At 40.6% G+C, this 13,597-nt stretch overlaps 1 protein-coding gene across 2 annotated transcripts in view; it reads left to right on the forward strand.

The window, feature by feature from the left end:
- Nucleotides 1–278: 278 nt before the first annotated feature.
- The window catches only part of SLAIN1 (SLAIN motif family member 1), a 48,338-nt gene continuing 35,019 nt past the window's right edge, over nucleotides 279–13,597 (forward strand). For both annotated transcript variants that reach the window (XM_062514801.1, XM_062514802.1), the window contains exons 1-2: nucleotides 279–730; nucleotides 3,777–3,916. In XM_062514801.1, coding sequence (XP_062370785.1) covers nucleotides 279–730; nucleotides 3,777–3,916 — 592 coding nt within the window. The remainder of the gene's footprint in view (nucleotides 731–3,776; nucleotides 3,917–13,597) is intronic.

The raw sequence follows: 13,597 nt of genomic DNA on the forward strand, positions 1-13,597 counted from the left end.
CAGGGCGGCTCTTTGTTCCTGCCGAGTGCGTGTGCGCGGCGCTCGGGCTGCCGGAGTGGGAGGGGATCCCGCCCTCGCCGCCGTTAACGGGAGGCGCAGGAGCGGCGGAGCGGGGCCGGGCGGAGCGGGGCCGGGCGGGCGGGCGGTAGGCACAGCGACGCAGGGCCGGACCCCGGTGCTGCGAGCGGCGCTCCCGCCTCCCCCGGGGGCCGGGCGCCGGGCGCTGCCCTCCGGCGGCGCGGCGGAGCAGGTGCCGGCGGCGGCAGCGAACCGGCAGGATGGAGGCTGCCTTGCTGAAGCCGGCGATGATGGCGGAGGTGAAGGGGAGCGGCGCCGGCTCTGCCGTTAGCGCCGAGCTGGAGGTGAAGAAGCTGCAGGAGCTGGTGCGGAAACTGGAGAAGCAGAACGAGCAGCTCCGGAGCCGCGCCGCCGCCGCCGCCGCGGTGGGCACCGGCCCGCCCAGCCCGCACCTGCTGCTGGCTCCGCCGCCGGCCCCGGGAGGGCTGCGCCCCGCCAGCCCGCCCGCCGCGGGCCCGCCGTGCATGCCCAGCCCGGTGCCCACCCTGCTGTGCCCGCCCGAGCCCCTCGCCTATTTCAAGCCCTCGCCCGGGCCGCCGGCAGCCGGCGGCGGGCAGGAAGGCGGCGGCGGTGCGGGGGCGGCGACCACGGTGCTGGACGAGGTGGCGGTGCTGGAGCTGGAGGACGGCTGCGGAGAGGACGAAGATACATGGTACATATGCGGCTCGGCCCTGCCCTGCTCCCCGGCCCGGCTGTGCCGCCCGGCCGGGCCTCTCACTGCGATCTCCCGGCTCTGATTAGCATTAGCCCCCAGATCTACCTCATCTCCCTGCTTAGACTGAAATCTGCTTTTTTCTCCCTTTTATTGCCCCCCCCCCTCCATCCCCGCTCCAAACCCTGCCGCCCCGTGTACGGGACGCGGCTCAGGTCGGGGCGTCGCGCCCTCCGTGGGGAGCCGAGCTCGCGTTCAGATACCAACCTAGTTCCAGCCTCGTGTTTACATAAGGAATTAAAAATAGCGGAATTTCGTTCCGGGAAAGCCTTGATCTCAGCAGCGCTGCCTCCTCATCCTAAAATCTGTGCCAAATCGTCTCCCATCTTCAGGGATTTGGGAGGGCTTTTGTCTTTCAGACGTTATCTAAAGTGTGTGTCTTACGCGTCCATGTAGCTCCAAAAGGCACGGCAGGGTGCTAGTAAATGGAATCAATCGGAAATGATTAGTGTATGGATAAAGCAAAAAATAAAATCGACCTGGAGTGGTTAACCTGTGTAACCTGGAATGGTTATACTCCCGTAAAAAGAAACGGAACGGCAGGCGGCAAGGTAGAGATGTAAGTAGATCAGTAAAGCTAGATCAGCCTCAAAAGCTGTTTCAGCAACGTGGGCGAGCATCGCAGGGAGAATGCTGGAATACTGTATTGTCTGTGTAACCATGTGGAGCGACATTCATCCTCAATTTATTTTCAAATGTCAATAACAGTATATAGATTACCTTTATTTAAAGAAGTTTAGAGTAGCTGTCTGAGCTTCCATGTAGTTTTCTTTTTTATGAGGTTAGTTTTTGAATCAAGCTATAAGTTAATGTCAGAAGAATATAAAATGCAGTATAAAGAAGCTGAGATGTGTTCAAATTCCTCAATTTTGGTCAAAGGTAAAATGTTCAAAAATTGAACTAAATGTCAGAATTGTTCCTGATTGCTGTATGTGCTTCATGGTACACAATACCATGTTTCTGAAATGCCTTTTGAGAATCATGTACAAATTGTATGGAAATTTTGTCAGCGTCACTTCACTGTGCATGTGGTTGGTCTGTGCGGGGCTGGTTTGTGCTTGTCAGTCCAGACTTAAATCAGATTTTCCATTGGTTCTAACTTCTAGCTTTACTAGCATTAGGGAATATCAAATTTGTTTGATAATGTCTTGTTAATGGAAAAAGCATTTTGGTTAGCATTTTATGGTAACAGTCAGTTATCACTGCATTATGTACTGTAGTGGAATTTGCAATTTAATTTCCTCCCTGGGAGCAATCCTAGACTTGGGTACCAGAATTTGCCTTTGTCACACATGTATGTGTCAACAGACAGAATTTCATGACAGGGATTTGTTAATAAACTTCACTAAGAGTGAGTTGTTTTAGCTGTTGAATGTTTTCAGTCCGAGGATAAATTATTGTTCATGAGAGGTCAGATGTGTGATGCCAGTTGTTTGGGGCTTTTTTGAAATCTCAGTCTTTAAAGCAGGCTGCTATCTGGAAATCCAAAGCCTCCAGTGCGTATCTTAGTTGTTGATTATAATTTTAAAAAAACCCATAAATACCTTTGTGTTTTGCCTGCTTTTTTGGTTTGGTTTTAACTGCAGTTACAAAAAAAAAAAAAAAAAAAAACCAAAAACCAGCCAACCAACCCTGTGGAACTGCGGACAAGTTGAACTACTTGATAGTGTTCAGCTTTTCGCAGGAAAGTCTGATCATCAGTCAGATGTTCAGCTTTTGAAGCACTTCTGCAGGTTAACAGGAAACCTGAAAGCTTTTCTTTGCTTTTTGGCTTTCTCAGTATCATTTTTTTAAATGTGTGGTCAGGCACTGCACGAAGTCTGGGCAAATGAATCTTCTCCTCTGAGCAATTCAATAGTTGATCTCTGCTGGAATCGCCAAGATGTGGAGATAGCAATTGCAGTGAAGGTATTTATTACTTGTGAACTGGATAGACAGTGCTGATTGACTTAAAAGGCAAAAAACTCTATGGGGCAGACACTGGAGAAGAGGTGCTCTAATGGGACTTGGGTAGCTCGAGCCAAAACTGTGAAGGTGGAGGGCTGCTGCTACCTGTTAGTGACCCCCATGGGGCAAAATCTTGTTTGTTTTTGTTCTTGCCTTTAACTCCCCCTTCGTACAGGCCAGATCCCTTTATGGTCTGTGGAGTGTTTTTCTGGTGCCTTGAAGATCTTCCTCTGGGTGTCCCTAGCCCCATGTCTCGGAGGTGGTCAGGCCAGGGAGCTGTGAGTCAAGGGTCTTGTCCGGCAGACAAGAATAGTTTGCTTCCTGGAAGATTTGCTTTCTCCCAGGTGAATTGGCATCTGCTGTGCCTGCTAATCTGCCAGGGCAACAGCAGCAACCCAGATCTCAGCCTCAAGAATTCTCCAATGAAAGCTGCTTTGAAACCTGGTTTCCTAATGTGCAGCTGATCAGTTGCCAACGCTTGTCTGAGAATAATGCACATACACTAGCTTTTCTTGCATATGTGCTTTTTTTATCCTTTTCTGCTGGTGTTGAATGTTGAAAATAGATTTTCAGTTTCTCATTGAATGTTTTTTAATTATTGCAAATACTACTTGAATAACATGTGTTTCACCTGGGTGAAGATAAAATCAGTTACTGAAATTGTCTGAATTGCCAGTATAAGTATAGGGAAAAGCAAGAGCACCTAATGTGTACAGCACATAATACATTTGAAATTTGGGCAGTGCTGAAATTCAGACAATGGTAGTGATTAGATAGAAGATTTTAATGTGAAATCTACTTGAATTTTGTTTGGATGTGCCAGACCTGTAGAGCTCATATTTTGCCACTTTTCTGAGGAGGGAAGAAAGAAAACTAATGTAAACTCTTCTACTTCAGGATATATTTCTTTTTATTAGATATGATCTTGCAGGGCTTTGGATGTTATAAATTATTAGTGATCTAGTAGGAAAGTGAGCTTACAAAAGCAAACTTGGCAGTATTGCGTATCTTGCTGATACTTCTGTGTGTTTTGGTTAAGGTTGTACGTCTTGCCTACCAAGACTCGCGCTCCTCAAGAGAAATCACTGAGTCCTCTGCAGTGGTGCAGACGTGTTCTGGATCATCCCACTCCTGAGATAGAAGCTGCAAAACGTTCCCTATGTTTTAGATTGGAGCAAGGTAATCTTATTTTGTTGATTTCATTATTAGCAGGCTGGCATTTTTTTGTCTGGTTTTTCACTCGTCTTTGGTGTTTTCACAATTTAACAGGCTCTACACATGGCAGATGTACAGTTTCTTCATATGTATGCAGGTCTTCCTTCATTACATAAATGCTAACAAATGTTTGAACTTTTTCATTTCTGATCATGCAGTAAAGTATTTGCTTGCTTTGTTACCCATTTTTAATCCTGCACAGCTTTGTGTTCTGACTTGTTAGTTTTCATCCACGGCTGAAAATAGAGGACCTTCTGGCAAGGAAATAGTGATGCTAACTTTACTATTGGTATACCTGTTGAGGTTTGATAAAGGGTGCTTTTCATTTCTTGTAAAGTCGAAATTATCATGGGGCTATAAGTCTTTAAAAGCATATTTGTCAATATCTGAACCATCAGTGAATAATGTTCCTGCATCCAGACTTACTTTCCTGACAAATATCTAATGTAGTGTCAGAACTTTGCTGAGTATAGCCCATACCAAGAAGAGCTTTAACTTGACTGTAGTGCTGTTTTGTTGGCCTCTCTGTAATCTCAAGTGCTGGAATACGTCTGATGGCTGATCAGTGCTGGTGAACTTAGAGTTCTCTGTGTGCTCTGACTTTTGATTTAAATAAATACCAGACAGCACTTTTCTTATTTTCTTACCATCTGGGGTCTCATTAAGATTGTGTTAAGTATTGTTGAAGTAAGCGATTAAGGAAAGTTTGTAAGGTTTGTAACTTACTAGGAAAGAAGAAGAGAAGGAACAGGAATGATGCCTTAAGTTTTAGCTTTTATATTTTCCAGATGCCTTAGTGTGTTACTCTGAACTTCGTATAAAGTGTTAGCAAGTTCTCTTTACAGAGTAGATAGACAAAATAATCCTTTTCCAGCCTGAGAACCAAGGACACCATTACAGCTCCAGGCCTAAAAAGCATAAACAACAGTGAATTGAGGAGAGCAGTCTGGGAGGATGGGACTTTATAACCTGAAGCTGGTTAATTGGACAATTAACCCAAATATGTAAATGGACCAAAACTTAAAAAAGTGAAAACTTGTGACTGGGATCCATCTTGAGTGGAGCCATGGCCAGGATTTTGTACTGCCCAAGGTGTATCCTTTAAAGGCCTTGTAATAAATACCTACTTTATTCCTTTAACACTGTCTAGCCTCTGTTCCAGGTAGCCTCTCACAGGCATCAGGAACATGACAGAAGAAGGAATAAAGCTAATGAGAGCATGAACATATGGCTGTATAAGTTAGGTGCAGCCATATTAAGAGAGATTGAGCATGTTCCTGTATGCTTTGGACAATATGGCTAGCAGTGGAAAAGTCTCATCCAAAATCAGGCATTTAATTGAATCGGGTTTTGAAGGCATTGGTCTCTTTGTATTGACTGTAAAAGATGCTACAATGATTATTGATCTTGAAATATTTAGTTGAGCTGGTTTGCCTCAAGTTACGTGGGCCAAGCTGTGGTTCCTGTATTGGTAATCATCCCATCTAGTTTTAGGGTGAACTTTGGCTCATTAATTGGATAGCTGAGTTCAGGTGTCTGTAGGGTGAGCTGAGCATTGTGTTTGACTATCAATGGAAGTTTCGTGTAGAGTCAGAGGGATGAGGGGAGCTGCTCAGGTGACAAGGTTTAGGTGTTGACTGTAGAATGAATTTACTAGCTCTCTCAAGTCCACTGACAGTAATGGGTGCTTGGCACTCAACCCCAGCTCACCGGAAGGTACATCTGTGTGTAGTTGGGCAACCAACAATGTAATGCAGTCTGGTGTAGAAGTGCTGTTTATATTGCCCCACACAGGTAACCAGTGCCCTTTGACATGGCCTGTTACCCTGTTTTCTATTCAGGACAGATGCAGACCTTCCAAGATCCTGTACTTTTTACTGTCCTTCAGTAATACCTTGGCCTTCCCAAGGGCCTCTCAGGTGTGTAGGCACATCTGAGTATGGACCATTGAGTCAAACCTGTAATGTCAGTAGAAACAAGCAAGACCTGTTTTGTCCCCTTAAAAGGATTTATTTAAATTGAATAGGCAATAAAAGTTTCAAATTAAAACCACTCTATGGTTATCAGTTCAGTCTCTCTCTCTGAAGTCACAGCAGATGGCATATGTCACCGAGTTATGTTGACAGTGAGTTACTCTCATCCATATGTTCTGCTCGTGGCAATTGGCTCATGAATTTCCTGAACTCTGTAAAAAGTTTCTGACAAATTACATGCCATAAATAAAACTTATTATGGAAGCAGTATGTTCCGGAAGGGAATAGACTTGTGTTTATACTGCAGCAATTCTTCAGTGAAATTGCTTTAATTAATAATTAACTCATATTTCTTAGTATTTTCTTTTAGCACCTGTACTTTTATAAGTAATACAGATAAGCAAATGTTATCCTTCTTACTCTTAAATTTTTAGAAGTTGACTTCACCATATTTATTTATTCCTCAGTTCTTCAACCAGATTGAAAAACTGAGACTTCTGTAAGAATCAAATAATTTGGTTTCTGAAGTACAGAGAACTTCCTGTAACCTGACATTCCCATGTTTTGTTTTGCAATGCACTCAATCAGTAATACACATGTAGAAATACATGCACATAATCCATCCAGATTTTGCAAGTGACTCACTAAGTATGGCATTCTTCTTTTCTGGTACTAAAGTTTCAAACTTCATACTTGTGTTTTCCCCTTTTAGCCGTATGCCTTGCCAAGGTAATTTTCAATGTATTTTGAAATCTAGTTGTGCCTCTCCTGCTTGGCTCTGAATCAATGGTTAACACTGACGTACTTGAGAACTATTAAATGAGTAGTCAGAAAACATTTATAGTGTACCAGAGTGATTTCTGAAATGGTTTATTGGTAGAATTCACTTAGTGCATGGTGCATTTGCCAAGAATTAAACCAGTTTAGTTGTTACAGCTCTTCAGACACCAGAGTGCACATGGAAATAAAAAACGGTAAAAATTGGTTTTTGACTGCAAAGTCAGCATATCTGAATAAATTCATGCAGAGAGAAGAGCTGTGAGCCAAAAGAAAAAAAAATTGCCAGTCTTATATTTGAGTTGTAACTATTTCCTGTCCTCTTACTATTCTCTTACTAAGATTTTTAATCTTCTTTTATTCCTGCTTGTGTGAATTTTTCTTACTACATTACATCCTGATTTTCATTAAAGTTTTCATTTGTTTTTTGAAATATCCCAGCATTAGGATATCTCATAACAAGGCTAAAAGTCTTGTGAGAGGCTTCTGCCAAAGCAGTCCAGTCCAAGGCAGTGAAATAGTCAACAGCTACTTGGTGTTTCAGGCCAAAAAAATCACTTGAATGGTGGTATTTTCTTTTCACTTTGCTCTGCTCACCAGCCTTTTCCTTTTTCCTTTTCTACTGAAAATGATGTTTTGAGTATTTCATGGTGGAAGTTAAGAATTCATCTTGGCATAAATCCTTAAGGTTTATTATAAGCACAGAGGTGGTCTCCAGCAGGTGGTTCTTCTGTGAAACACTGTGAGAACTTGGGCAAGCTTCTCAACATTCCTTTGGTCTACCACTAAGTAGGTAGAGCTTTTATAATGTTTATAATGAACTAGGCTTATTACAAACCCTGTTTCTGTGAATTAAACATGCTAGCTTTAAGGAGGATGAAAATTAAATGTAACCTCATATGATAAGATCTTTGCTTGGAATCGTTCCTGTTTCCCATGAGCAGTTATAGTGTTGAGGTAACATTGGTTTGTGGTTTATTTAAGTTGTTTTATCTCTGTGGGCTGGACTGGATCACATATTTCTTCTTACTCTTCGTCAATTATCTTTTGTTTGAAACCTTTCTGATTTGTTATGCTTACAGCAGTTCTCAGTATGTTGTAGGGTCAGTTAGCTCAGTGTTTGGATTTTAATCTTGCTGTCTATTTTATTTTTTAGGTTAATTGATGTGAACAGAGCCACCTAAGAGTCTTAACGGTGCGATACAGCCTCTTTGTGTTTTCTTGGCAGTAGTTGCAGATGTTGGGACATGCTGTAAGTTCAGTGAGCAGAGAGATGTGGCGTGTAAACTTCCTAGCTGATGAATGGGTACAACCCCTCTGAGACTGACTGACACCCTGGCTGAAGATACCCTGCCTAACTTCACTTCTGCAAAAACGCTCTGAAGCAGGCAGGTGGATAAACTGAGGGCGTAAGAGGCTTAGCAAGGAGTCAGTCTGTAGGAGCTCAGCTTTTATGCATGGCCTCAAAGTGTAACTCATCCAATTCAGCCTAACAGATAGAAAGCTCCTCTTTATTGGGGAATACGGAATGTTGGATAGATTCAGGATTTGGCTTAGATAAGTTCTTATTCAGAAATAACGTTTCAGATGTTTAAGAACAGTAGGCAGCTGAAATCTGTAGGTTTTGCAGTTGGCTGCAGTAGTTCATAGTTTAAAGAGGTAAACTCTGTTTTCTTTATTATTGTGCATCAGGATGGATGCTATTATGTTATCTGTGGATGACAAGGTATGTTGTGGAGCAGATCCATTGCTTATGATTCCACAAAGCAAAGATTCTCAGAGGAATTTTATTCGTTGTTGTGCTGCATCCCAGTGTTAAATATTAGTTAAGGTTGATATCTGAACATACTACATACCCAGAAGAAAAACTGGGAGGAGTTTATTTTAAATGATTTATTTTGACAGTACTGTGTTACTTTTACCTGTTAAGAAAAATAAAAGAAAATCTGTTAGGTTACAGCTGGTAGGGCCCCAGGCAGAAGGTTTTACCTGGATGTGTAAGTTGTGGTTTATGCAGGAAGAGGCAGTGTTCTCTCCTTTTACCCTTACTCTATTCTACTTTCCATGGGTACTTAGTGAAATAATTTATTTTGAGTGTTTAAGATACAAAATGCACTTAACTGTTGAAAACCACTGTCATAGCGAACTTTTGTGCTATAGTCTGTTAACACCAACAGTAAACAGAAAATACTGTAAGTGAACTTAAGTTTTTGTCTTGTATGGTTGAGCTGGGTCCAGTGCTGAAACAAGGGCAAGGTGGATTTTTTTTTCCTAAAGTAGATTTATTAGATTTAGTTTCATTTGCTGTCCATTGATGGATCAGATATGTGTATTGTGATACTTAGAACTGGATTAAAAAAATTCTAATAGCTTTTCCTCATGCAAATGCAGGTTAGTTCTATGTAAGATGCTTTTGGGGCAGGAAGTAATGATGTGCAGAATGTTACTGATGATTGTTGTTTCTATCATAAATAAAATGTCTAAAGCTCTAGAAGGAATGAAGAAAGTGGCGTGAGAGGTTTGATTCATTTTTGTGTATGTTTCTGATAATAAAACATGACAAGCAACTGTAGCTCTGATGCACATCTTAGTACCTTTTGAGCAATGTGACATCTTGGAAGTCAAGGCTGTTTAGGCATCTGCTGCAGTGCAAGATGAGTGCTTGAAGTGCACCTATATGTGCACAGCAGTTACTTCCTAATAGATTTCATTTATTTGAAGTAATTTGTTGTAACAGCTGCATAATTCCAAGTACTTCTTAGAGGTTTTGCAGATGCTGCTATCTGGGTTTTCTAGCACAACTGCTGAGGATTTGTGTATTTCAATTTGGAAAAACATAAAATCTTATGACAACAAATGCATAGGAGATCAGACACTTTTGATTAACTTCAGAGATATCTCTTGCCTTTTTACTGCAGCTGTTCAATATGAATTCTACTTTTTTATTCAATTGCAATATGCATACTATTTAAGAATTTAATGTCATATTTGATGATTGACTGTTGTGCAGTTTATAATTATTTGCTTACAATAGAGTTCTGGTTATCTTACTTGCAAGAGGAAGCAGAATTCTTAACGTGGCTGTAAAGGGAGGGAGGTAGTGTTAGATCTTGCCTCAATTGAGAAGAGACGCCCATCCCATTTTAGAGTGTTTTTTTAAAATCCATGCTGACTATTGAGCTGGGATTGTCATCTCATCATGAGTGGTTAAACAGCCAGAAACACTTAAATGTCATGTGACAATTTCAGTAGACTTATTTAAAATAACTTCTGCTTACAATGTGAGTTCAAAGCCTGTAATGATGTTTGTGTTTAAAAGCAATAGAAGTAGCATCAACACTGCTTTATGCTAAAAGTACCGGTACATTTAGTGTTACCTAGCAGAGTACACCCAGCCATCCCTGGGCTGGCTTCTGAAGTGTGCAACTACTTTCCTATATAGAAACTAAAAAGAAACCTAGGTTTTAATAATTGGCTTGAGGGCATTTGGAAGCTTATCCCCTGGAGTTATTTTTTCTGTTGAAAAGAGGATCTTTTCAAAACTGGACAGTTCTGGATGCTGTCATTTCATTTTTGCTTCTTATAGTCTTATGTAGTTGCTCACTGTTTGCTATTCCCCAAATTATTGTTACAGCTTTTGTCTTTCATGTTGTCTTTCTTTCATAGTCTGCTTTTGATGTCTGCAGAAGAGAGCTGGGAATAACATTTCAGAATGCAGACAAGTGTGATAGAGGTAGCACCGCTTCTTTAATAAAAGGTTTATTTCTGTATTTTCTCTTTCTGGGAGAGCTTTGGTTCTTGTCTTCAAAATATTGCATCTTTTGGGAAGCTTTAGTTCACACTGGGATGTGTGTGTTTTTGTGTTTTGATGCCATGATCCTTAAGTACCTCTTGATTGGTTATTTCTGGGATATAGTCTACAATTGTGTAAATGTGTCATGCAGTCATTCTTCTTGGCAACTGACCATGTGTTTCAAATATATTAGAAAGAAGTTGATTATTTATTTTCCTAACTGTTCCACATTCAGCATCTCTGTTCATGTTTCATGGAAATAAAACATTTACACCAGTCATTTGCTTTTACCTAAGGGTTTATGCAACAGTTCTTGTAATAAAATAAAATCCTTTTTATTCTACCTGATAATGAAATATAGTCAGTAATCTTTTACCTGATTTTTTTTTTTAATGTTGCGGGACAGAAGGCGACTTAGTGCAAATTATAGACAGGAGTTTATAAAAACAAAGTTCCTGAGTGTTCTATTTGTTTTTTTTTTTTCTTCCTTCATGAACTTCTTTTAAAGTACTATTAAAGTACTATTATCTTAATTTTACTTCCAGAATGGAATATTCTTGTAAAATATTTAATTACCGGAAATGTTGTCATGGGTAATATTTACCCTTAGTGAGATCATAAGCTATTCTAAAAGTCTTTTGCATGTGGATTTATCACAGTAATGGAACACTTCACTGGAAGCTTCACGCTTAAAAAGCCTCGGTGGGGGGGAAGTAGTAAAAGTATGCCTGTGGGACAAAAAATATACTTTTGTCTTAAAAAAAAGTAGTTGCAGCCTAGGCAGTTGCTGTTTGGAAGAAAGATTTGCAACATTTGAAGATTGCATTTTTGGTAATGTTGTAGGAATTAAGTCACAAAGTATACTGCAACAAGTTCTTGAATGTTTTATACTATGATGGGAGTATTTGGCTATGGGAGGTCATGGAAAGCTTGTATGGGGTAGCAATTTTTAAAATAACATAGGGCATAGCATTTATTTGTTTTTCCATTTTATGTGTTTTTAAGTCTGTTCTGTTGTGTTATCAGGACTGAAGAGGTACTGGATGATTTTCACTGGTAAATTCAGACCACCATTACCACTCTTACAATGTAAAGTACCTGTTAACCAGGTCTACACAGCTGGCTGAGCTCAGACTGACCCCACTTCATAACACCAGAGAAATCTGTGTGAAAACACGATTTTGGGAGAGCTTTTTGCTTGAAAGTGGGTGGCTGCTTGCTCAGCTTAGCTAACGCCATGTGCCCCCCTTACGCAGAAGGGGCCATTGCACTTGCAGTGTGGCTTGGAACAAACAAGTTTTGCTTTTGGAAAGTAAGTCAGTTTCTTTGTGTTCACTTGTCTTTTCCCATTAGGTAGTACTGAGTACCAGTGTTGATTTTGCTGCCTGCCCCGTATTAATTCAGGGTGAGGAGACTTGTACCTTGAAGTGAACAATTCTAAAATTGTTACTCAGGGAGTTAGAGGTGGATCAGATAAATTCCTCTGTAAAGGTTGATGAATTGTGTCCTTTCTGCATTGGAGAGATCAGTTGCTTTTCCTTAGTTTTGTCTGTAGTTGATGGAGGACAGATTGTTTCTGAGTTAAGTACAGTAAGGATTTGTAAGAGCTCTTTTTAGTACTAAATGTTGTGCATAATTTCATTGACCCTTAGTCATTTAAGATAGATACCTGGGAGAAACTGTCTGTTCACTGCTTCTGAAGAAGCCAAAGGACAGTCCACCCAGCTGTTCTTAAACACTTTTGTTAATTGATTCTGAAGGTAGTAATTTCTTTCCACTAATTAGGAAAAAACCTTGGAGTACATAGCATCAGAAGGATTTGGATGCAATATTACTTTATATTTCTAACAAGTTTTGAATAACCTTTGCATTTTGTAATAATATCCCTGGTGCCCTTTATTCAGAGATGGTTTCTCACAGTCTCCTATTTCTTCAGTCATGGCACTTCTGACATTGTTTGTGATCACTTGTTTAGAAGCTAAGTTCATTCTCAAAATGAGGACACAGGATGCTTGGGAATTTTTTTGTTTTCACATACTAGTAGCTATCTGTATCTTTCTGTGTAAGGCACAAAAGTTTTGTTCCACATTCCAGTCACTGGTGAAATGGTGTAAAGTCTATTGTTGTGTCTGCTAGTCGTAAGTTAGATACATGGGATACTGCTTTGTGTTGCATCTGTATCACAGAGGAACATCTTTGTGATTGAATCTTCCTTGGAAATATCTTTTGTGTCTCAATTTCCATCTCCAGACGTGGAGCTGTTCCTCTTGTGTCTGACTGTAAGGACCTTGTTATTTGGTCGCAGGTTTTTATGTGAATTTATAGAACATCTAATGGTCCAGGTTTGTTCCACCTAATTTTGGTTTGTGTCTGGGAAATACATAGCTTGAAGTTCAGTCCCTTTGACTGCGATCCACTGATCTTAGCAAGGGTGCTAAGCATAATCTGGCACTCTCTTGCTTCCTTGAGGTATCTAGGTGGGCAGATGGGTATGGTACAGGATCTGCACAGCAGCTTTACTGAACTGGACTAGCTGGAGCACCTAAAATGTCATTACATTCTGGTTTTAGATCACTGAATCATGGCCTTCTGCTGTTTTATGCTGAAGGATTGGTTCTGCTCCACACTGTAGGTGTTAAAATGAGTCTGTCTACAAATAGGCCCTTCTGTGTGTATGTATGCATAGTTTCATCTTTTCTGTTTAGAATTGTTTTTTACATGTAAGAAAATACAATATGCACTTTATATTGATGCTGTCATTTTACAGAAGAATTACCAGCACACTAGAAAGTAAGTGGAAGATCACTCGTGGTAAAAGTATGCCACTGCAAATTTGCTTTAAGTAGTATTAGCTGCTTGCCACTTCATTTAAAATCACTTGAAAATTGTGTAAAGATTCGTGCCAGAAATTAAAGTAAGTTCTTAGGCTTAGGGGCTCTAATTTGTTTTATTCTCTAGGAGTGGCTCATACAATGTAGTTCAAATTTCACTGGGCTCAAGGTCCTATGCCAGTGTAGACTTAATAAAACTGTAGGATTGAGGAGTAGTCTTTAGAGTTTGTCTGGCTGGTACCATATATTTTTTAAGTTTTTATTTTGGAGT

This window comes from Cinclus cinclus, chromosome 2 (genome assembly GCF_963662255.1).
Source record: "Cinclus cinclus chromosome 2, bCinCin1.1, whole genome shotgun sequence".
NCBI classification, from domain to species: Eukaryota; Metazoa; Chordata; class Aves; order Passeriformes; family Cinclidae; genus Cinclus; species Cinclus cinclus.